The sequence below is a fragment of the Ictalurus punctatus genome, chromosome 3 (assembly GCF_001660625.3).
Source record: "Ictalurus punctatus breed USDA103 chromosome 3, Coco_2.0, whole genome shotgun sequence".
NCBI classification, from domain to species: Eukaryota; Metazoa; Chordata; class Actinopteri; order Siluriformes; family Ictaluridae; genus Ictalurus; species Ictalurus punctatus.
Window position 1 is genome coordinate 27,347,197 of NC_030418.2, and position 22,393 is coordinate 27,369,589.

The following is a 22,393-nucleotide window of genomic DNA, read 5'->3' on the forward strand; positions in this document are numbered from 1 at the left end:
AAAGAAGTTTGTTTGAAATCTTTGCAAATTTATTAAAAATAAAAAACAAATCAGCACATGTACATAAGTAATCACAGCCTTTGCTCAATACTTTGTTGAAGCACCTTTGGCACCAATTACAGCCTCAAGTATTTTTGAGTATGATGCTACAAGCTTGGCACACCTATTTCTGGGCAGTTTCTCCCATTCTTCTTTGCAGGACCTCTCAAGCTCCATCAGGTTGGATGGGGAGTGTCGGTGCACAGCCATTTTCAGATCTCTCCAGAGATGTTCAATCGGGTTCATGTCTGGGCTCTGGTTGGCCACTCAAGGACATTCACAGAGTTGTCCTGTAGCCACTCCTTTGTTATCTTGGCTGTGTGCTTAGGGTCGTTGTCCTGTTGGAAGATGAACCTTCGCCCCAGTCTGAGGTCCAGAGCGCTCTGGAGCAGGTTTTCATCAAGGATGTCTCTGTACATTGCCGCATTCATCTTTGGAATAAGGCTGTAACATAACAAAATGTGGAAAAAGTGAAGCGCTGTGGATACTTTCTGGATGCTCTGTATATTCACTGCTGTCGCTGCTGAGACTGTATGATAATGACAAGATCCTCTTACTTTCCAATCTGACCAATCTCATTCATTTTGCAAGACCACTTATCAGTCCAGTCTTGAACCACATATGAAATTGGCTCAGGTCTGATTTGAAAGGATTTGAAAAGAGTCCCCCAAAAAAAATCAGATTTGTCATATTAAGGCAGAAAATCAGATTTGTGTCATTTCTAAATGGTAATAGAAATTCCATTTTTATTTCTCCATCTGGCTGAGGTTCCATTACCAACTGGAAGAGTTCAAAGTTAGGATGGATGTTTTGTTACATTTAACTGAAAACAAAGGTCTAGGTTTGGTTATAATAAGGGCAGACACAGATGAAGTGAAGACTCACATGTTTGAGGAAGGTCTATGCATAATTGTTGATAATTGTAAGGTAACACTGTAGGCTATACATGAGCAGACTTTTTTTTTTTAAGACAAATTAATTAATTATTTGAACATGTATACAACAACAATACAACTTGAGAAAGCACTGGAGAGGATTTTTGGAGAGTACCCAGCCAGTGGTACTAGCAATTGCCTTCAATATCTGTAAACTCTCTGGTCATCTTCCAACAAACTGGAGCAGTATATTCGCTGTCCAATGCCCCAGTTCTGGACCAGCGATTTTGAATGTGTTCAGAGTGGTGTGACATTTGCCACTGCAAAAAATTGACCATAAGGTTGTAGGTTTGCTGCCAAAGGATAAACCTTGAACTAAGTTGAAGTAAAAGAAGTCACATAGATGGCAAACTTGGAACAATGGCAAAAGCTTTTGATGACACTGACTCATAAATGTTTCATGGCTGCTGTGAAAATACTGGTGACCTGACACTGTACCAGATACAGTATACTGTATGTAATTATGTGAAAGTGGTGTTTGTTCTTTGTTTTTTTTTTGTTTTGTTTCTTTTAAAGAGTAAGGTTTTGTCTTAATAATAAATCAGAGTATAAGAATAAGGTTAGGAAACAATGGTATTTTGGTCCAGAACTCATCAAAGGCAGGAAGGTGAAAAGAGAACAAGTAATCCTTCTTTTTCTGACACTGTAACGCTTCCTTTGAGAATTTGTTTACGAATACAAAAATGCTGCTTGAGTGTATTTTCGCTGATTAGGCACTTAAAATGTTTAACAAGACTCAGTTTGCAACCAGCTCAACAAGACTGAAGTTATAAAGCTCCAGGCACTGAGGGTCTATGGCTTGTTCATGGGCATTGTTTCTCAGCTTAAGCCCATTTTTAATAATCCATAGTTTCCATAGTTCCTTGATGTCCCTAGAGTTCCATTGTCATGGAAATTATCCAAAGAGGTCCTGTTTTTTGTGTATGTTTATAGAACCTGATATCATGCATAAACATTTAAACATGGAATGCGTATCCACCCTGCTAATGACCCATTTGGCTTCCCAAACTTCTGTTAAGCTTTTCCAGCTTCCTTATATGGTCTTTTCTTCCTGCTCTTCTTAATGATCACTTGTGATTGATTGGTTGCACCTGCTCCTCATTTTTACTGCCTTGTTTAAGCTCACTGGCTGCACCTGTGAGCCCTACTGTCCTACCACACAGTGGTGGAAAAAGTGGTATCCAAGGGGAGTAGTATGTCTGAATTCTCAGTATTCATAAAACAGTAGGCAAGAAATACCCAGATGACCTACTGCTTCTGCCTTGATTCTGCAGTATGGAAGCACTGTGCACTGTGGATACTGTGCTGTCCCGTAATGCAATGGGACTGGCGTGGAATAGCTGTCAGAATCCAGATTGTATTCATGTTTACCATTTATAGTGATCAGTACGTAATGTATCAACAGCCAAGCAGTAGGTACTGAATCCAATGCAGTAGGTATTGTCATAATGAGAGATTTCAGACAGTTTGTCTGCTGTATGTCTGTGTGCTGGTTGCAGTTGTGGTTACACGGTGACAGCTTGTCAAGATGTTAGATGGGAAGGGTAAAATCTGTAATCTATCAATTGCTTGACAGCGAAGCTATTAGTGTTGAGCAATGCATTATATCACAAGGTCTCAGTAGCATAATAAGAATAATGTGAGCTGAACTACAAGCAATTTCTTTTTTTAAAGTGTTTCTGATTTGTAATGCTCTACTGGGTCCATGCTGTGTTTCTTCTGAATTCTAAACACTGTAAACAGAACATTTTAAATGTTTTTTTTTGTTGTTTTTTTTTGCTTGAACCAAAAAACACTAAACTTTGCTTGGATAATGTGACCTTGGACTATCTGTCTATTTTACTTTCTCCTCCAAATCCCTTTGAGGGGTGAACAATATAATCCACGTTTGTTTGCATTCATTATTTATGTGGCTATATTTTACATGCTCCTCAATCACTATTGATGACCTGTTATGGATGTGGTCGTGAAGCTGGTTTAACATTGTGTAGTCACTTGACATGACTGTTACTGATAGATTGCATGAATCTACAGTCTGGGCTGTCTTCTTCATACCATTCTTTGTATTTTATTTGCAACCATCGGTGGTGCTGTTTTTGCAAACAAGGTTGATTTGGAGGCCAAATAATAAAACCATAAATTTATGTAGTTTTATCTTTGAAAGGCACAGAGCTTAGCCTTGCTCAATTATATTAGCTGGCCCTACAGCTACTGCTTTCCCTATTGTCCTCTGACTGGCTCTGTTTTGACCCCTGCATTTGTGTCCAAATTTTTTCAATGGTGGATTTACCTATGCTAATAGTTCCAAGGCCCTGGTCATGCAGTCACAATGCTTCCTGGAAAACCTGTTATGAAACCCTGTAATTAGAAAATTAAAAGCTGAACCGTGACATTTTCATAGTAGTGTTTTGCTCATTATGTGTGACAGCTGTTTTCATTGTGCACATGTACGCTGACACCAAATATCATCATACGTCAGTCATTCCCTAGAACCTTCTCACAGAGCTGGTACAGGTTCCAAAGGACAAGGAAGTATGTGGGTTCCAGACCCACAGTTACATATGTTACTTCCCACTCCCACCTTTGAAGATGGCTAGAGGGATGCATGGAAATTGATAGTAGCATAGTTCTACTCTTGTGTAATCCCTCGTCATACAGTCACATTGCTTCTTGGAAACCATCATCTAAAACTTTGCATTTAGAGAAATAAAAGCAGACCCTTGACATTTTCATATTGTCTTGTCTATTTAGGTGTGTTAGCCATTTCAGATGCACTTCCACAATTAAAATACAATTATTTCAGCACCAGTCAGTGAAACTTTCCTCCATTTTAAATGGCCAAAATATAATAAAAGTAAAGAATAAACCATGACTTTGTTGGCATTGATATGAGCACTGAAAATTCATGACCCCAAAAAATTAAAAAAGGTCTTTCTTTATATACAGTGCTTTAAGTGAATTTTGCATATACTTTTATATTACCTTTGTCTTGAGTTTTCATTCATGGTAGCAATAACTTTATGTTCAATACAGTTGGTGTGTAAAAAAAGATGAATAATCTTTTCTAATTCTTTTAGAATAGAAAAAAGAAAAGTCTTATTTTTATTTTGTCATGGCTAGGAAAGCATGATGAACTATTTACATTACACTGTTACATTCAAGGTGAAGTCAAGTGTGTGTGCACTTCAACTTTGATTCAGATGAATTAACAAAAAGCCTGGATTACTCATAACTCATTACTCGCACCAAAATACAGGTTTAGAGACAATTACATGAATCACTCTGACACATTGCCTGATTTTATTGTAATATTTGTATTTTAATTAAAGGTAAAAGAGTATATGTTTAGAACTCTTAATCTTCATGGCATGAGGCTATGATGCAGATTTAATGTGCGTTAATGGTACAGCCATAAATGTTAATCCATCCGCATGTGTGTTTAGTGTGCAATAAAATATAGATAAGCAAAGACAATCAGTGTTGCTAAATGTTCAAGAAGAGGAGAAGAGGTTTTATTACTAATCAATGTTCCATCCATGACATGAACTGAAATTTCAGGGAAAGGAAGCTTATCTGGATAGACAACAAACATCAATGAATGATCACTGAGCTGAACATGTTGACATGATGATGTGGTAAGTGAAAAATGTGTGGTGTGCGTGGCCTTTACTTCAGTGACTATGTGTCATAATAGAAAATGTATTATAAATGGGTTCCATTAACCAACTATTAACAACAAATCTTGTAGGAAGGACGCATAAATCCATAAGAAAAGCTCACCCGGACTTACAAGGAGAATCTTTCAAACTTGTATTTGTGAGATCATGTTGGATGGACAGTATAGAGATGGTACTAGGGTTGAGCCATATGACAAAAATATTTTCACATTTCTGCTATACAAGATATGTATCACTAATCAGGTTGTATTTTTTTTTTTTTTTAAATCCCTGATTTTTGTGAACGAAGATGCTTTTTTTATGTTCAAACCTGATTTTTTTTAAAATGAAAATAAAGATTTAACACTAAAAAGAAGAAAACATTTTAAAGTGCACCTATTATGCTTTTTCAGATATTACCTTTCATGTAGTGCGTTATAGAGCTGTTTGTGAATGTAAAAAGTCTGCAAAGTTTCAAAAATCAAAGTGCACGACAAATGGAGTTATTGATTTTCAAAAGAAAGAACCGATTCTGAACAGCTAAACCGAGTCATCAGTAATACCAGACTTACTTCCTGTACAAACTTACGTGTGTTTATAACAAAAAAACCCGCCTCTGATCTTCATTGGCTGCTCACGAGCAGTGTGTACTTTGAGCTGCCCTCAATCATTACAGTTGTAGGTGTGTCCTGAAAAAATTGGGTTCATGTCTAGAAGATGTTGTTTTCTGCGCTGCAAAAGCAAAACCACTAGGATGAGGATGTAAAATGTCAGTGGTTAAAATTAATTTTAAAACGATGTCAAAGCAGTTCAACTCTGACCTTCATTTGTATTCCCGTCATTACCTTGACAACTGCTTCTCAAATCTAGCTGAAGTCAACATGGGACTTACGAAACAATTATTCATTAAAGATGGGGCCATACCCACTTTATTTGGACCATCTGGATCACAACCTGTAAGTATTTATGTGTATATTTTCTACCGAGTGTTCCAAATGCATAGTTATGTGTTTTACACGTCTACAGCCAGTGCACAGCTGTTAACCTGTTAGCTGTTGGCCTCTGTTAACCGGCTAACACGCTATTGCCAAACTGCATATAAACTTAAAAATTGAGAAACACCCTGTTCTCATCGTGCTCGCGATGGTGATTCGGGTTGATCTTCCGATGTATCACTATCGGACTCGGGCCAAAATTGGTAAAGTAAAACCAACATTATTACTGAGCTGAAGTTCAGATATGGTAATGGTTGTTTCCTTTCTGACACGCACTGTAAGCTGTAGACCAATCACAACAGACTGGAACATCTGACCAATCAGAGCAGAGTAGTCTTTCTGAAAGGAGGAGTTTAGAGTGAACGGATCCTTGAATGAGTTATTTGTGACCCTGAAAAGAAGTAGTGATGCTGCAATGTAAATTATGAGAAAATGAAAAGTGTTTTTTGACCTTGGATGCATGTAAATCTATTGTATGAGACAATTAGGCATGTTTAAAAAGCATAACAGGTGCACTTTAAATCTATAAAAATGTAAAACAGTACATTTTTAATGATTAAGTAAAAAAAAATTACATCAACTCATGCTTTTAGTGAATTTTATGATTATTAAGTTAATAAAAAAGATTATATTTCAGAAAAGCAAAAATTGTTACACAATTTGCCACAATATCAATATTATATTGTCATATTGCCCAGCATTAGATAACAGGCCAAGTGGATTTTAATTTTCATTGACCAGTTGTGCAGAATATTAATGAACTCATGATTTGTCCTCACACTGGCGCCTCAGGGCATTCATCTAGAAATTATTCATCAGTGTTTGTATAATAGCATATGCCACAAGCCCTCGCCACTGACTTTATTCGTGTTAGGCATAAACTGTAATTATGCTTTCCCAAAGACCATTAATTTCAACAGCCTGCTTACTGTTTTTAAACAATGTACCAGAAACACTGAGTTAGCTGACTGTGGAGCTCAAATCACTGCTCATCGTGGCAATGGAAAACATCCACACTGAAGGACAGAAACCTCATAAAAATAACAAAATAATCAGAATTAGACATGAACACAAACCTTTCAGTTGTTTGTGTTCAGCTGAACCAAGTTCACTTCTCAGATTAAGAAAGCTATTGGTGCAATACAGTACACTGCTACTAGTTTACAAATCTCTTTACAGTCTAGCTCCTTTATGCCTTATGGAGCTCTTATCCTTTCATAACCCCTCTAGAATTTTCAGGTCATGTGATCAAGCGCTACTAACGGTTCCCAGATCTAGACAGAAGCTTAGGGGTGATCATGCTTTCGCTGTAGCTTGCCCTGAGGTTTGGAATAGCCTGCCTCTACATATTAGAACTGCTTGTACTTGAATTATTTTCAAATCCAAGTTAAAAACTTGTTTATTTTCCTTGGTATTTAACCAGTCATAGAGATATTACTGATCGTTTTATAGTTGTTATATGATTGCTATGTAACGACTGTTACAATATTTTATTATTTTTTTTATCTTATTCCTATTTCAGCTTTTGTAATTATTGTTGTAAAGCACTTTGGTCAATCTATGCTGTTTTTAATGGTGCTATATAAATAAACTTGACATTGACATTGACTTCAGCAATGCCTAGCTCTTTTGCCTAAACTATTGTATATAAGAGATGTGTCACTCAAGGATGCATATGAAAGTTCAAGTTATCTGACCTCTCTTTTGAATGTTGAGAACTTGAGCTCTTGGGTGGGAAACATTAAAAAAAAAAAAAAAAAAACAAGGATGTGCAAACAGACAGACAAGAAAAACAATATCTGTATGCAGACTACACCAAACTCAATTTACAAGCCTGACTATTCCTCACACTGAAGTGCTATAGAGGAGCCTAATCATTATAATTTGCCAGTGTTAGTGAGCTCACACACTGGTATTGTTCTGAATATGTGCCAAGCTCTGGCATGGACACAAAGAGTCTCTGGATAAGCTTTAACATAAATTGGTCCTTGACTATAACTGGCTAGTACGTCCTTTAGTAAAAATAGATTTGCTCATGACAGATTTAATGTCTGATTCTTCCACCACACATCATTTCAGGGGTTATCAGACTTTTTGAAGCCAAATTTTTTAAGTATCACATTCATTATTCCAATATGCACAGTAGTATTCTGGCAATGTATTAGAGCCCTACAGCTTATTTATTTATTATTACTGAACTTTCCACTGACAAAACACATTAGGCACAAGTCTACACTCTCTATCTGCCTACTTGTTTTTGAGTTATTTAAGTTGGAATAAAAACCAGTTCAATTGAAGGGAGCAGTCAAACTGGATAATAATTATAAAAACTCAATAATAATAATAAAAAAAATCTTAAATTGTGGATTGTGATTTCCACCAGGGTAACTAATAAAAATTAACTAATAAAAATAAATAAATAAATAAAAACACGCATAGAGTTCCTGACAACCCCTGGAGGTCCCCAGACACCACTTTGAGAGCCACTGACATTGTTTTGAATATTCAACAAGCTCTGGCATGGAAAGACAGAAGCAGATGGTGTGTCTGGATGAGCTTTAATGGATTGACTCCATGTGCTGGGATGGACTTGAGCTCTGGATGATTCAGCTGCAGGCAGACAGAACGCCACCATCTTCAACCTGCATGTAAATGTCGATTATATAAGCTAATTAGGCATTTTTGTGCATGACTCCCCCAGATTACATTGTCTTAATCCATTGTAGCTGCCTCATCCTTTTTCTCCAGTCAATCTAATGACTTTTAATTCAATGGAGCAACTGTCATATTAGAGAAAAGAAGCTTTTGACTGTATTGTAGTGGCCCTTCTTCTTCGCTCTCGTTTCTTCTTTGTCTTATAGAATCCAACAGCAGTTTGTAATGACTTGGAATGCGTCACAGTGACTAAGTACTTGCTTTAGCGGAACAGACGGTTGTTTTTTAAACAATGTCGCTTTTCTTGTACAGTAGATGCAACCATGTTTATTCCAAATTAGTCATGAGCATTTCTCATGTTTCTGTCAAAGTCATTCACTTGAGCAACACCCGGCTGCTATTGTGTGGAAGGGATGTGTCAGTCAAGGGCGCTCACAGATGTTCAACATCTCTAGTGACATTGGTAGGTATATTTAGTTATCCATATTTGAAATTTGCAGAATCAATCTGGGGGGGAAAAGCATTAAAAAAGGATGCATCAATGAGCAGACTCCAAAGAGACAGAGGCTGTTCTGGTGTTCCCTAGCAACAAGCTAATCCTGAGGTTTTGTAATAGAATTGAAAGCCGGTTTGTCTGTGATAACAATAACTTCAGCTCCACCTGATCACTAGGTTTGGCTTATGCCTCAGCTTTCATCAAAATGGTTTCCAATTTCAATTTCCACCTAATCCAATAATCCAGTTGTTGTATTTGTAAAAGAAGGAAGCGAAAATGAAATGCAGTCAAATAACCTTATGTCATCAGTCAAGCTTTCACTACATGCCTGGGCTTGAGGGCTGTCCATCATTGATCAGTATGAAAAATCAAATTACAGTCCCCTTGGTTAGAATTCCCTTGAGAAAAATGGGTTTGTGACAAATCCATACATTTGACCAATTTCTTGCCTGATTATTCCATGACATAAGAAATATGCATGCAGATTAATAGGTTTGTTCCCTGTCAAGACACATTGTCTGTGTTGAAAGTTCCATTGTAGTGAAGCCATTTATTTTAATGCTCTGATACAGTAACCAGAGAAACACCATCTGTTTGCAGCTGTTCGAGAGAAAGACAGATGATGCAATTTCCAAATGAGAACTCTCTGAGCTAATATGACAGTCATGAGGGATCCGTTTTAATGGTTTTCCAGCAAACATCTAAAACCAGGAAGACTGACACTGTATATTGGTGATTAGAAGCAGAGCTCACTTCATAAGACTGAAATGCTCAATTGCAAGTGGAATAATTGATCCTTGGAACATTTGCACAATTAGAGAAAAACCCTGGCGAGAAAAATAAATGGTGTGATAATTTATCTGGTGTAAAGGGGTTTTGGATGACTCCATAATCATCAGTAATGGCTGATAGCCTGCGGTGTCACAATGTTGTGCTATATTAGAGTTGAGTGAATAAGCAGGTATTTTAGCAAAGGTATCTGTGGCATTTACTTTTGAACTTTTTAATGCAAGAGTGACTATTTGCTTTGTTTTACTTTTAATATGATTTAAAACTTTTGAACATCTACAACGCATGCTGTTGTAATCCAGTCAGTGTGCACATACAGTGCATGGATGTAACAAAATCTGAATACATTATTTGGAATAAGCAGAATGCCAGAAACTTTCACATGGTATTTTCTGGGCGAGATTAGAGATGTGCGTTGGGACTGCGATCCTGTAGGATGCAACAAAAACAAAGTTGCACAAGCGGGAGGTTTTCACGTTCATGCAGATATGAAGCATGTGGGACACTGCCACAAGACCACAATGCATTTATAGTGGAGATGCAGCGATAATGATATCGGCCGATACGGATAACCGATTATTTAGAGTGATATTGGCCGATACCGATAACCGATACAGATAGTTCTGCTTTTTATACCTTCTTTTAAATTAATAATTATTAATTCCACAATTCTGAAAGAAATGCAAATAAAAACTTTATTCTCTCCATTTCCACAAGTTGTTTCACAGTAACTGGTCTCATAAACAGAAAACACATGACTCTAATTAACATTAACACATGAACTCAATTCTGAAGATTAAAGTAAGATTTCTTCACTTATTGAATGTTATTAATTCATATTAACATTGACTGAATTCTAAAAAACCTCCTGTTAGTCTCACATTCACTCACCACAAACACAAGCATTTCTACTTCATCATTGACATCAAACTGGTAATATATAATATCAACTTTTTTATATATTAACAATAACTGGATATGATACTGGATATATATACTACTCTACAAATATATTTTTCTGTGCAGTATATACTTTTTTGTCAACTCATATTCATTTAAATCTTTCAATGATGTACTGGCCCTTTAATTCTGCTCAAGCAGCGCGGCAAAAAAAAAAAAATGACTCGACGCCGAAACTCCCACTTCACTGCTGCAGCGGTGCAGTGAAGATCTTACAGAGATTACAAACTGCAGTTTTGTCATCATTCATCACGAGACATCATCTTTACACATAGCACGAAATTGATGTGTTTTCCCGCACTCTTTTTATTGACAGGATAGAGTAGGCCCCGATGTTTTTAAACTATCGGCCAATGGCCGGTAGTGGGGAAAAATTGCCTTTATCAGCCGATACCGATTATCGGACGATACATTGCGGCATCTCTAATTTAGAGCATTAAGTCATTCATGTTTAGGAACTTCCTGGTCAGTGTCGCTGTGGTATGAATTATTTTATATCACATACCATATGCATATACATGTTCAGCTATTGAGGGCGCACAGTGGCTTAGTGGTTAGGATGTTCACCTCACACGTCCGGGGTTCGAGTCCCGCCGGGGCCCTGTGTGTGCGGTTTGCATGTTCTCCCCGTGCTGCGGAGGTTTCCTCTGGGTACTCCGTTTCTTCCCCCAGTCCAAAGACATGCACGGTAGGCTGATTGGCGTGTCCGTAGTGTATGAATGGGTGTGTGAGTGTGTATGTGATTGCGCCCTGTGACGGACTGGCACCCTGTCCAGGGTGTAACCCACCTTGTGCCCTTCCTGGGATAGGCTGCCATGACCCTGAAAAGGAGTAAGCGGATGGATGTTCAGCTATGGATATATCAGCCACACACTCCTGATTTGTTCATAAGCATTGTAAATTCACAAAATATATTCATAAAAACAATCAAGACTTTTCAGAAGGTTAGCCTATTAGCAGGTGCTTTATCTTCATAAATTCCAGATTCTGCGGTAGAAAGAGGTTTCCAAAACATAGACTTAAGTGGAGTATACATCCAATCAAGTGTTTTGTCTGACATTTACAATAATAAATTAGTCATCATCCTTCTATGACTATTAGGTACCCCACAGTGCATAAATTTATCATAAAAACATACATTTACTTATCATATCAGTGCAAATGTGAGGCGTAGTCATGAGCTTTAGTGCCATAGGTATCAAATCTATCTTTTTCTTTTATTTCATCCGATTTATTTCCTGAATTTGATGAGTGAGCATGCTGGGTACTTCAGTGGCAGACTGGGATTCAGGTGCTACTGAGAATGATTGTCACAAATCGGAGTTGAGCCAGAAGCAGGTGCAGATAAAGACATTTATTTAACCAAACGTACTATGAAACAAAGACACTAAGAAAACTTGACTAAACACACTGTGGCAAGAAACAAACACCGAGACATAAACAACGTGAGTCAAACATGGAACACAGGGGTCTAAGACAACGAAAGACAAGAACATAGTGCAGACCAGGACGATATATACACGTGAGTGCTCATTAACCAAAACGTGAATCAGGTGCAGGTGGTCATGTGACAACTAGAGCAGTGCAGTGGCTGATGGGAAGTGGAGTCCAGAGTTTCTTGATACGTGACAATGACAATGTGGATTAGATTTTACCAAATAAAATTAGTAGATTTCTTCAGGTCTGAAACACCTTGAGGTCAGTGACCTTCATGCGTTTACTAAATCACTTACTAAATCAAACAGCACTGTGTCTTTCTGTGCTATTTCATCTATGACAGTTACCTAAACAATGCAGCCCTATTCATCAATTGTGCTTGCATCTGCAGACATTGTTATTTTGAAAGTACACACCAGCCAGAATTTTTGTTTACATCTAGCTGGTGTGTCTGGAATGAACTAGAGGTTATATTTTATCTCTGCTTTTGCAAGAGTCAAATATTAGTGCTTCAAAAGGCGAACCTCTGCTTTTTTCACCATAATAGTTTAATCTGTCATAATCTCCACGGGAATGACAGTAAATTAGCTTTACTGGATGCCTAAGCACCAAGATGGGTTATTACCTCTTTGTTAACTGCTATGCTGAAAAAATAAATAAATAAATAAATAAATAAAAATACACTAATCTACCATGAGCTTTTTGTATATTTTGCAGTAGGCTTTAAAAGCCTTTTCACAAACTCTACTGTCATAAATAAGTCCATAAAAGCATAAATGCTTTTATGGACCACTGAGTAATTCACTGTCTGAGCTCATTAGTGTAAAATGCTTTCAGATTGATAATATAGAAAGATAGCAAATTATTTTCCTGCATAGAAACCAGATGCTATGCTTATGAATTATGCATTATTCTCATTAAGTACCTATTTTCACAGACACTGGAGAGCACTTAAAATCTCTTTTTAGTAGTCCAGACACAACTGCCCCTTCAAAGCAGCGACTAACTTTCCTGATTAGAGAATCTTTCAGATAAGAATTTATGCATAAGACTTTTCCTTCCTTTGAAATGAAAATATTTTTAATGCAGTGCAGAATGCCCTCCTTATAAATCGTGAAGGCTCTCATATAAGACGATGAAAATCACAAGCAACATTGTACAGTATACTTTGTGTTCTTTGGTACATGCGTTAGTATTAAAATTGGGTAATTATTATCTGCGATGGGATGAGAATTTTTATAGCACGCTGAACGTGGCTGAATTGAGTCTGTTGAAATGGCCATTTCTATGCACAATAGAATGTCTCCTATTAAAATTCATGCTCTTTCTCACCTCTATTTCTAACTCTCTGTGATTTCAATACTTCCAGATTACTTTAAAGACCTCAATAATTATCTGCATTCATTTCAAGGTGGGGAAGTGCTTCCACATTCATCTGTTCATATGTGCAAAGCCTGAGAAATTGGGTGATTTGTTGTTGCCTAATTATGATGAGAGCTGTGTAAGTCAAGGAGAAGAATAAATTATGAGTTGAAAAAAATTAATTTCCGCCTGTTTTGGGGGTTCATGATCAGCATTACCCTAACCCGTTTGACCTCTGTACCAGTGTTATTGTGTATACAGTGAGGGAAAAAAGTATTTGATCCCCTGCTGATTTTGTACGTTTGCCCACTGACAAAGAAATGATCAGTCTATAATTTTAATGGTAGTTGTATTTGAACAGTGAGAGACAGAATAACAACAAAAAAATCCAGAAAAACGCATGTCAAAAATTTTATAAATTAATTAGCATTTTAATGAGGGAAAAAAGTATTTGACCCCCTCTCAATCAGAAAGATTTCTGGCTCCCAGGTGTCTTTTATACAGGTACCGAGCTGAGATTAGGAGCACACTCTTAAAGGGAGTGCTCCTAATATCAGTTTGTTACCTGTATAAAAGACACCTGTCCACAGAAGCAATCAATCAATCAAATTCCAAACTCTCCACCATGGCCAAGACCAAAGAGCTCTCCAAGGATGTCAGGGACAAGACTGTAGACCTACACAAGTCTGGAATGGGCTACAAGACCATTGCCAAGCAGCTTGGTGAGAAGGGGACAACAGTTGGTGCGATTATTCGCAAATGGAAGAAGCACAAAAGAACTGTCAGTCTCCCTCAGCCTGGGGCTCCATGCAAGATCTCACCTCGTGGAGTTGCATTGATCATGAGAACAGTGAGGAATCAGCCCAGAACTACACGGGAGGATCTTGTCAATGATCTCAAGGCAGCTGGGACCATAGTCACCAAGAAAACAATTGGTAACACACTACGCCGTGAAGGACTGAAATCCTGCAGCGCACGCAAGGTCCCTGCTCAAGAAAGCACATATACATGCCCGTCTGAAGTTTGCCAATGAACATCTGAATGATTCAGAGGACAACTGGGTGAAAGTGTTGAGGTCAGATGAGACCAAAATGGAGCTCTTTGGCATCAACTCAACTCGCCGTGTTTGGAGGAGGAGGAATGCTGCCTATGACCCCTGGAACACCATCCTCACCGTCAAACATGGAGGTGGAAACATTATGCTTTGGGGGGTTTTTTCTGCTAAGGGGACAGGACAACTTCACCGCATCAAAGGGACGATGGACGGGGCCATGTACCGTCAAATCTTGGGTGAGAACCTCCTTCCCTCAGACAGGGCATTGAAAATGGGTCGTGGATGGATAGTCCAGCATGACAATGACCCAAAACACACGGCCAAGGCAACAAAGGAGTGGCTCAAGAAGAAGCACATTAAGGTCCTGGAGTGACCTAGGCAGTCTCCAGACCTTAATCCCATAGAAAATCTGTGGAGAGAGCTGAAGGTTCGAGTTGCCAAACGTCAGCCTCAAAACCTTAATGATTTGGAGAAGATCTGCAAAGAGGAGTGGGACAAAATCCCTCCTGAGATGTGTGCAAACCTGGTGGCCAACTACAAGAAACGTCTGACCTCTGTGATTGCCAACAAGGGTTTTTAAACCAAGTACTAAGTCATGTTTTGCAGAGGGGTCAAATACTTATTTCCCTCATTAAAATGCAAATCAATTTATAACATTTTTGACATGCGTTTTTCTGGATTTTTTTGTTGTTATTCTGTCTCTCACTGTTCAAATAAATCTACCATTAAAATTATAGACTGATCATTTCTTTGTCAGTGGGCAAACGTACAAAATCAGCAGGGGATCAAATACTTTTTTCCCTCACTGTAGGTGTGAATTGTTTGCCCACCAGGGGGAATCTCTAATCACCCTGGTCACCAGCAGCTAAACACTGAGTCATGATACTCTACAAACAGAAACCCAACTATGTCCTGATGAGTCTTATAACAGAATAAAATAATTCCTTTGTTTATTCTGATTGAAGATGTCCAATAAGTTCATTTCCATTTTGCAGGTGGAATGGAACGCCTATTCCGTACTGCTAGAAATGGTTAAATATGAGTTTGATTTTCAAACTAATCTCTCTCTTTTTTTTTTTAAGGGCTGCAGATTATTACCAGACTAAGATGAAGGTGTATTAACATTAACATAAATTAATTAGGGGTGTAATGCAATGTTGCTATCTGTATAGTGCTTCAATTATTCATACCTGTATCAGTATTCGGATTTAAACCTGAAATAAGCAGAAGGGTTTTTGTTTGTTTGTTTGTGATGTAGGGAAGTGCACAAGACAGTATCTTATTTTTAATCCCACTTACACGGTTACAGAATATTTGTTTGTACCCACCAGTGACAATTTCGAATGAATTTAATTGGCTGTATTTCTCTTGCCCACATGAAAGTAAAAATCTCCTACTCGTGTGGAAAAAAGTAATAACGTGCCTCCCATTTGTATCTGTATTTGAATCTGTTCAGTCTGAATAACGTATACTATATTAATATTACAATCCAGTTGTTCTAATGTCATCTTCACTACCATTTTTTCTGCAATAGTTTTTCCTGTAATTTTTCCATTATCATTTCCTACCAGTTTTATTTACATATAAAATGTCCAACTCTATCATACGTGAAAATTATTTGCAAAATGAATTGAAATTTATTACAGCACTTCTGTGTGATCTGCTTCTATTCACTGCAGATACACCAAAATGAAGACTGCTACAAACATCTACATCTTTAACCTGGCCCTGGCGGATGCCTTGGCTACCAGTACTCTCCCCTTCCAAAGTGTGAACTATCTCATGGGCACCTGGCCTTTTGGGGACATCCTGTGCAAGATTATCATGTCCATTGACTATTACAACATGTTTACAAGCATCTTCACGTTGACCACTATGAGTGTAGACCGATACATCGCCGTGTGCCACCCTGTGAAAGCTTTGGACTTCAGGACCCCCCGCAATGCCAAGATCGTCAACGTCTGCAACTGGATCCTGTCTTCTGCTATTGGTCTGCCAGTCATGATCATGGCTTCAACTATTACTACACTCGACTCCCATAGTAGCGGTATGTGTGTTAACTTATTACATAATTAAAATACCTTCTGTAAATGTATTCGTATTTTCCTTAAGGAACTAGTGAGAGTTTTAGATATTATAAAAAGAATAGATTGAGTGCAGTGGATAAAGTAAATATAATATGATAAAAACCCTTTTATTTAGAATCATGTTCAGAATAGTGATATGAGTATAATGGAAGTGTTTTGTCCTTTTACTTGACAGCTTTATATGAAAAAATAGCAAGCCTAAAACTGAGCTGCAAATCTGTATTTGTGTGTCAAAAATAGTCAAGTATCTAACTGAATATATTCATACCACATTTTCTAGTGTTACAATCTGGAACTGAAAATGACTTAATTGAGATTACATGGCATGAATCTACACCAAAATAGCAGATAATATTGAAGTGGGTGTAAATTCAATATTTTTTGCTAAATAAATTACAAATAAAAAGACCCCAGAGTTTGTTAACAGCTCATACAAATAGTTAATAACCAGTTTTTTGAAATTGAATAATGAGCACACCAAGCACATGTAGGTCTGATTGTCAGGTGTCCACATACTGTTGGCCATGTGGTATGCAAAATCAATGAGCTTTATTTGTTGGAATGGTGTATGGAAATACTACACTAAAAATGTGGGACATATTAATTGGAAAAAAAAAAATACATTAAGTGGCTCCAATCCATGCCAGCAAAATGCCTTCATAGCATGTTAGAGCCACTGTTTTTCATAATTTGTCACATATCTGACAAGAGATAAAGCACTGTTGGTGTTTTTAATCTTGTTTCAGTGTACCATTTTGTGCTCATTCTTTCTCCCACTGCAATAGGCATTGTTGACTGCACTCTTGTGTTCCCTCACCCATCCTGGTACTGGGAGAACCTGCTAAAGATCTGCGTTTTCATCTTTGCCTTCATAATGCCTGTGTTGATTATCACGGTGTGCTACGGCCTGATGATCCTGCGCTTGAAGAGTGTCCGCATGCTGTCCGGCTCCAAGGAGAAGGACCGCAACCTGCGACGCATCACCCACATGGTGCTAGTGGTGGTGGCCGTCTTCATTGTGTGCTGGACCCCCATCCACATTTTTGTGATCATCAAGGCCTTGGTGACCATCCCCAACTCTCTACTGCAGACCATCACCTGGCACTTCTGCATCGCCTTGGGTTACACCAACAGCTGCCTAAACCCGGTGCTCTATGCCTTCCTGGATGAGAACTTCAAGCGCTGTTTCCGCGAGTTCTGCATGCCCAGTCCATCAGTGCTGGACCTGCAGAACTCGATGCGTTCAACACGCACCCGCAACCAACAGCGCGAGGCTCAGTCCAGTCCCACAGTAGACCGAACCAACCGGCAGGTATGACTAGCAGTGGAGATGTCATCACTGGATTTGCGCTGCCAGCCCAGTGTTGACATCAACTCAGAACTCACACAAGTCACCACAGGTCTCTGAGTTCTGTCGGGGTGAAACTACCGGTCAGCTGTGATGGTCATGGAAATCTCCCATGCCAGTCAAGATGAATTATAAAAAGTACATGTCATATGCTAGCAAAGTAGTGTGACTCTTCCACACCACATATTCACTCAAGCTGAATTTAGCTTCTTAGAGGTATAGTGTACCAAACGGAAACCTTATATGAACACGAAAGCTTCGAGAAGCCCAGGATTGCTTGTGGAAACTATCTGGCATGTTGTCCGTTACAACAATTGTTTTATAGGCCAACATTTGCTTTATAATAAACATTACATTTGTGCTTTCCTTTTTCTCTAATGGTTTGTTCATGACTGTGCAATCAGAAAAGAACTGAAAAGAAATAGTTTTATCTTCATCTCCAGTTTCTTTAATGCTGTAAATATATTGTAAATAATATTTTCCTAAACAAAATCAGTGCATTACATTTGTCAAAATGTGCCATTGGATTGAATTAAATATAATAGATATTTATAAAGATATATATACAGTATATCAAAGATTTAAATGGCATGTAACATCCAAACATTGCCACATGTTACCAAGCAGTATAATATTTAAGGTGTTGTTTTTTTCAGCTGGTCCACTTGCACTTCAATGTGATCTTCATTTCTTTTATCCTTACAGTGATTATTGTTAGACTAGGTTTGTATTTCTCCGAATCAAATGCACAATGTGAACGATTTGTTCTTTAAAATGGCACATATGCAGTTGTCATGCTTCAGTGGTGACAAATTATTTATGTGATTATGCAAATGTGTTATTTGTCAATTCTCATTTGTAAGATATTAATCAACTTGTATTCAAATATCTCAACTTGCTTGCATGACAACATTTTGTTCTGATATGATATGAACAGGTTGTATTGAATGTGTTATTGAGGGTTTTTTTCCGCCAAAATAAATGACTTGTTGTGAATTGTATGTTTCTGTTCATGTCACTGGACTGAAATATGCCGCACTAAACAGAAATATGCAGCAGAGACGTCAGCTGATGTCTGAGTACTGTTGTTTAAACAGATAAAAGATTCATGCATTTGGAAATGCAAAGGTCTGTCCATGCTGATAATTCCCATGGCACATTCTTTGACTTGCTCTGCTGTGCAAGTCATAACAAATATTGATAGAACTGTGAAGTTTTATTTCAAATACTAGTCCCCAGAGAGATTCTTCCAGTAATGAATCAAATACAAAAAGGTGATGAAAAGAGATCTGTTGCTTTTTTGATTTTCTCATGCAATGCACAGCATATTTGTGATGGGATGGGGTTTGTCTTATTTTCATGCAGTGCACACCGCACGTCGGCCACATTTTAGCAATTTCAGATGCCTGTGTGAACATTGCGAAAGCTCATATCTCTACTGAGATGTATTAAATCATGTCATAATCCCTGTACAATCTTTAGACAGTTTAGTAATTATTCTGTTCCTAGTTGTATATTTACTTTTTATGGTTGCTTATTTGACTAATTCATTTTTCCAGTCACTTACAATTGAGCAGTCTTGGTTTTGAACTCACAGTCAATAGCCCACAGTCAGTAGCCCAAAGACTTAACCACTAAACCACATCTTCAAAATGTTCAACATTACTTTTAATACATTCAAAGAAAATGAAGGCCAATTACCTGAATGATCACATCTGCTACATTTCTTTAATGCCATTACGTGACATATGAATAATATGCATGTTTTCCTCACACCTCGTATGCAATTCAATTCAGTTTCATTTGTATAGCGCTTTTAATAATGGTCTGTGTCCCAAAGCAGCTTTATAGAAATGTGCAAATTCAGGATATAGATTTTAAATGCACAAATTTATCCCTAATGAGCAAGCCAGAGGCGACGGCAGCAAGGAAAAACTCCCTGAGACGCTCGGATGAAGAAACCTTGAGAGGAACCGCATCTAGGTGACATCAGATAGTGCAATTATAAATAAATCCCTTATATAAATACTACATGGTCAAATAGTGCAATTGTGTAACCAAGAAAATTCATTACAGTTTTTTTTTTTTACAAGTCTGTTTTGTTGAAATTCTCTACTGTGTTCACTGATGGAGACTTGAGTGCTAAACTGTTTGTAACAACTGCAGTTTTAAAGCTGTCATAGCAATTGTAGTCCTAGCCATCATAGCATAACTTCATATGAATTGAGGTGCAATGCCATCTTTATGGCTTTTAAGTGGTATCATCCTCTGTAATCTCAATTATCTGTAGGCTGCACCATGTGGGGCTGTCTTCAGCAGCATGTGACTTCCAATTGATAAGAACCCCAACCAGAAGTAGGGCATCAGGATGGATCAGGTGGGTCTGGTGAGCAGAAGGGGTCAGGATCACTGGTATCTTAGGAGTATCATGTGTAGCTAGAGAGAAAGAGAGAGAGAGAGGGAGGAATTATTAGGTATGCTTATTGTCCCATAATGGTTAACGACAATATACGTTGCGTGTGTGCAACAGGGACTCCAGCAAGACTAGCTATGGCAGCATAGCTAAAAGGGAGAGCCAGAAAGTAACACAGTCATGAGGGCACCCTGGAACATAAGGTGGCCAGCCACTCCACCATCAATAACCTCTAGGGTCGGGGGTTTCCTCCAACTATTCTGGTTTCCTCGCCCAATGCAAACACATGCGTTATAGGCTGATTGGCATTTCCAAATTGTCCGTAGTGTGAGAATGGATGTCTGAATATATGTGCGATTGTGCCCTATGATGGATTGATACCCCATCCAGGGTGTTCCCCGCCTTGTGGCCCGAGTTCCCTGGGATAGGCTCCAGGCACCCTGTGTAAGATAAGCGGTATAGAAAATGGATGGATGGATGGATGGATGTTCTTAAAATATGCAATATTCGCATGGCTTTTAAGAAAAAGTGCCACTTTGCATAACTGTAGACACAGGCAACAGCTCTGAGCATAATGCAGATGGTGTATAATTTTCACATTCACATGTGGGCAATATAATCAGCTGGTGTTTAAATATAGTGTTATATAAGAGGACAAGTGGACCAACACCATGCTAGAAAAATGTCCTATAAAGCATTCCCTGTAAAGGTCAAGCAATCTGGACTCAATCGTTTTCCTGGTGAATTCTGTACATGCACTCAACCACTTGTCAAATATACTGTCTTGGATGACTCAGCTGAAAATATTACTTTTTCCACATCTTTATAGGCTGGTGTCTGTGCTTTTTGCACCACTGAACTCTTAAATGTGCATTCATCTTTGTAATGAGGGTTTTTTGCCCTGCAATCCTACCATAATATCCCTCTCTGTGTAGTTGTTACTGCTGATAGTCTGATCATGTCCTGCAATAATATTCTCAGTCATCTGAAGAACATTTGATCTTCTGCTTTCCACACATATCACATTAACACAAAAGCATCACTGTCATTCAATGTGCACTTTCCACTACAATGTCCAACTCTGTTTAGTGATGTCTTTCCTATAGATCTAAAAAAAAATGTCTAATTTGTCACTTTAGTGAATGATCCTATTTAAATCTCTGTAACTGAATCTCCTGCTGTCCTTGTCCCAATAAGGAACTGTCTTTCAAAGTCATTTAGATTTTTTCCTCCTGCTATCTTAATCCAATAACAGAAGTGTCCAGAAGAGCTGTGACAGGTTCTCCACGATGCCTGGAAAAAAGTATCAGCCAGTTTCCTTGTAAAACTGCACATGAGGATACTGATACATTTCAAAAAGAAAGAGGTATGACAGACTGTTCTTGGTTGACGGGTGTGGAACGCAATGTATCTCAGTGTTTGATGTCATTTTGAGATGCTTTTCTGCTCACCATGGTTATAAACAGTGGTTATTTGACATACAGTAACCTCCCTGTCAACTTGAACCATTCTGGCCATTCTCCTTGGACCGCTCTCGTCAACAAGGCCCACATAACTGCCGCTCACTGGATGTTTTTTGTTTTTCACACCATTCTGTGTTACCTCTATAATCTCTCTGTCTCTATAGCCTGTTGTGTGTGAAAATCCCAGGAAATCAGTCTCTGAAATACTCCAAAGACTCTGTCTGTCACCAACAACAGTCAAAGTCATTGAGATCACATTTTCCACATTCTGACATTTGATGTGAACATTAAATGAAGCTCTTGACATGATTTTATTAACTGCACTGCTGCCATGTCTTATAGAGTGCCCTCTGCTAATATTGACACAGTTGGCAAATATGAGCAAAGAAGGGTGTGAAAATTTTCTTTATTGTTTAACATTTTGATCTTTTGTTCACAAAATTCACAAAAATACTCTTCTCTCATGGATATCGAAGAATTGCAAACAAAACAAAAGGTTTTTCAAAACATTTTTTTTTTTTTGTTAAATATAGGTGTGTAACAATTACTGGCACCATTTTTAGTGAATACTTTGTGCTATCTCCCTTTGCCAAGATAACAGCTCTGAGTCTTCTCCTATAATGCCTGATGACGTTGGAAAATACTTGGCAAAAGATACCACTCCTCCATACAGAATCTCTCCTTCAAATTTCATGGTCCACGCT

The 22,393-nt window shown here is 38.1% G+C and overlaps 1 protein-coding gene across 1 annotated transcript in view; it reads left to right on the forward strand.

Annotated features, from left to right (window-relative positions):
* Positions 1-18,803, forward strand: part of oprm1 (opioid receptor, mu 1) — a 32,324-nt gene extending 13,521 nt beyond the window's left edge. Inside the window, exons 2-3 of the mRNA XM_017463208.3 lie at positions 16,058-16,425; positions 17,251-18,803. Coding sequence (XP_017318697.1) covers positions 16,058-16,425; positions 17,251-17,783 — 901 coding nt within the window. The 3' untranslated portion in view covers positions 17,784-18,803. The remainder of the gene's footprint in view (positions 1-16,057; positions 16,426-17,250) is intronic.
* The last annotated feature ends 3,590 nt before the right edge of the window (positions 18,804-22,393 follow it).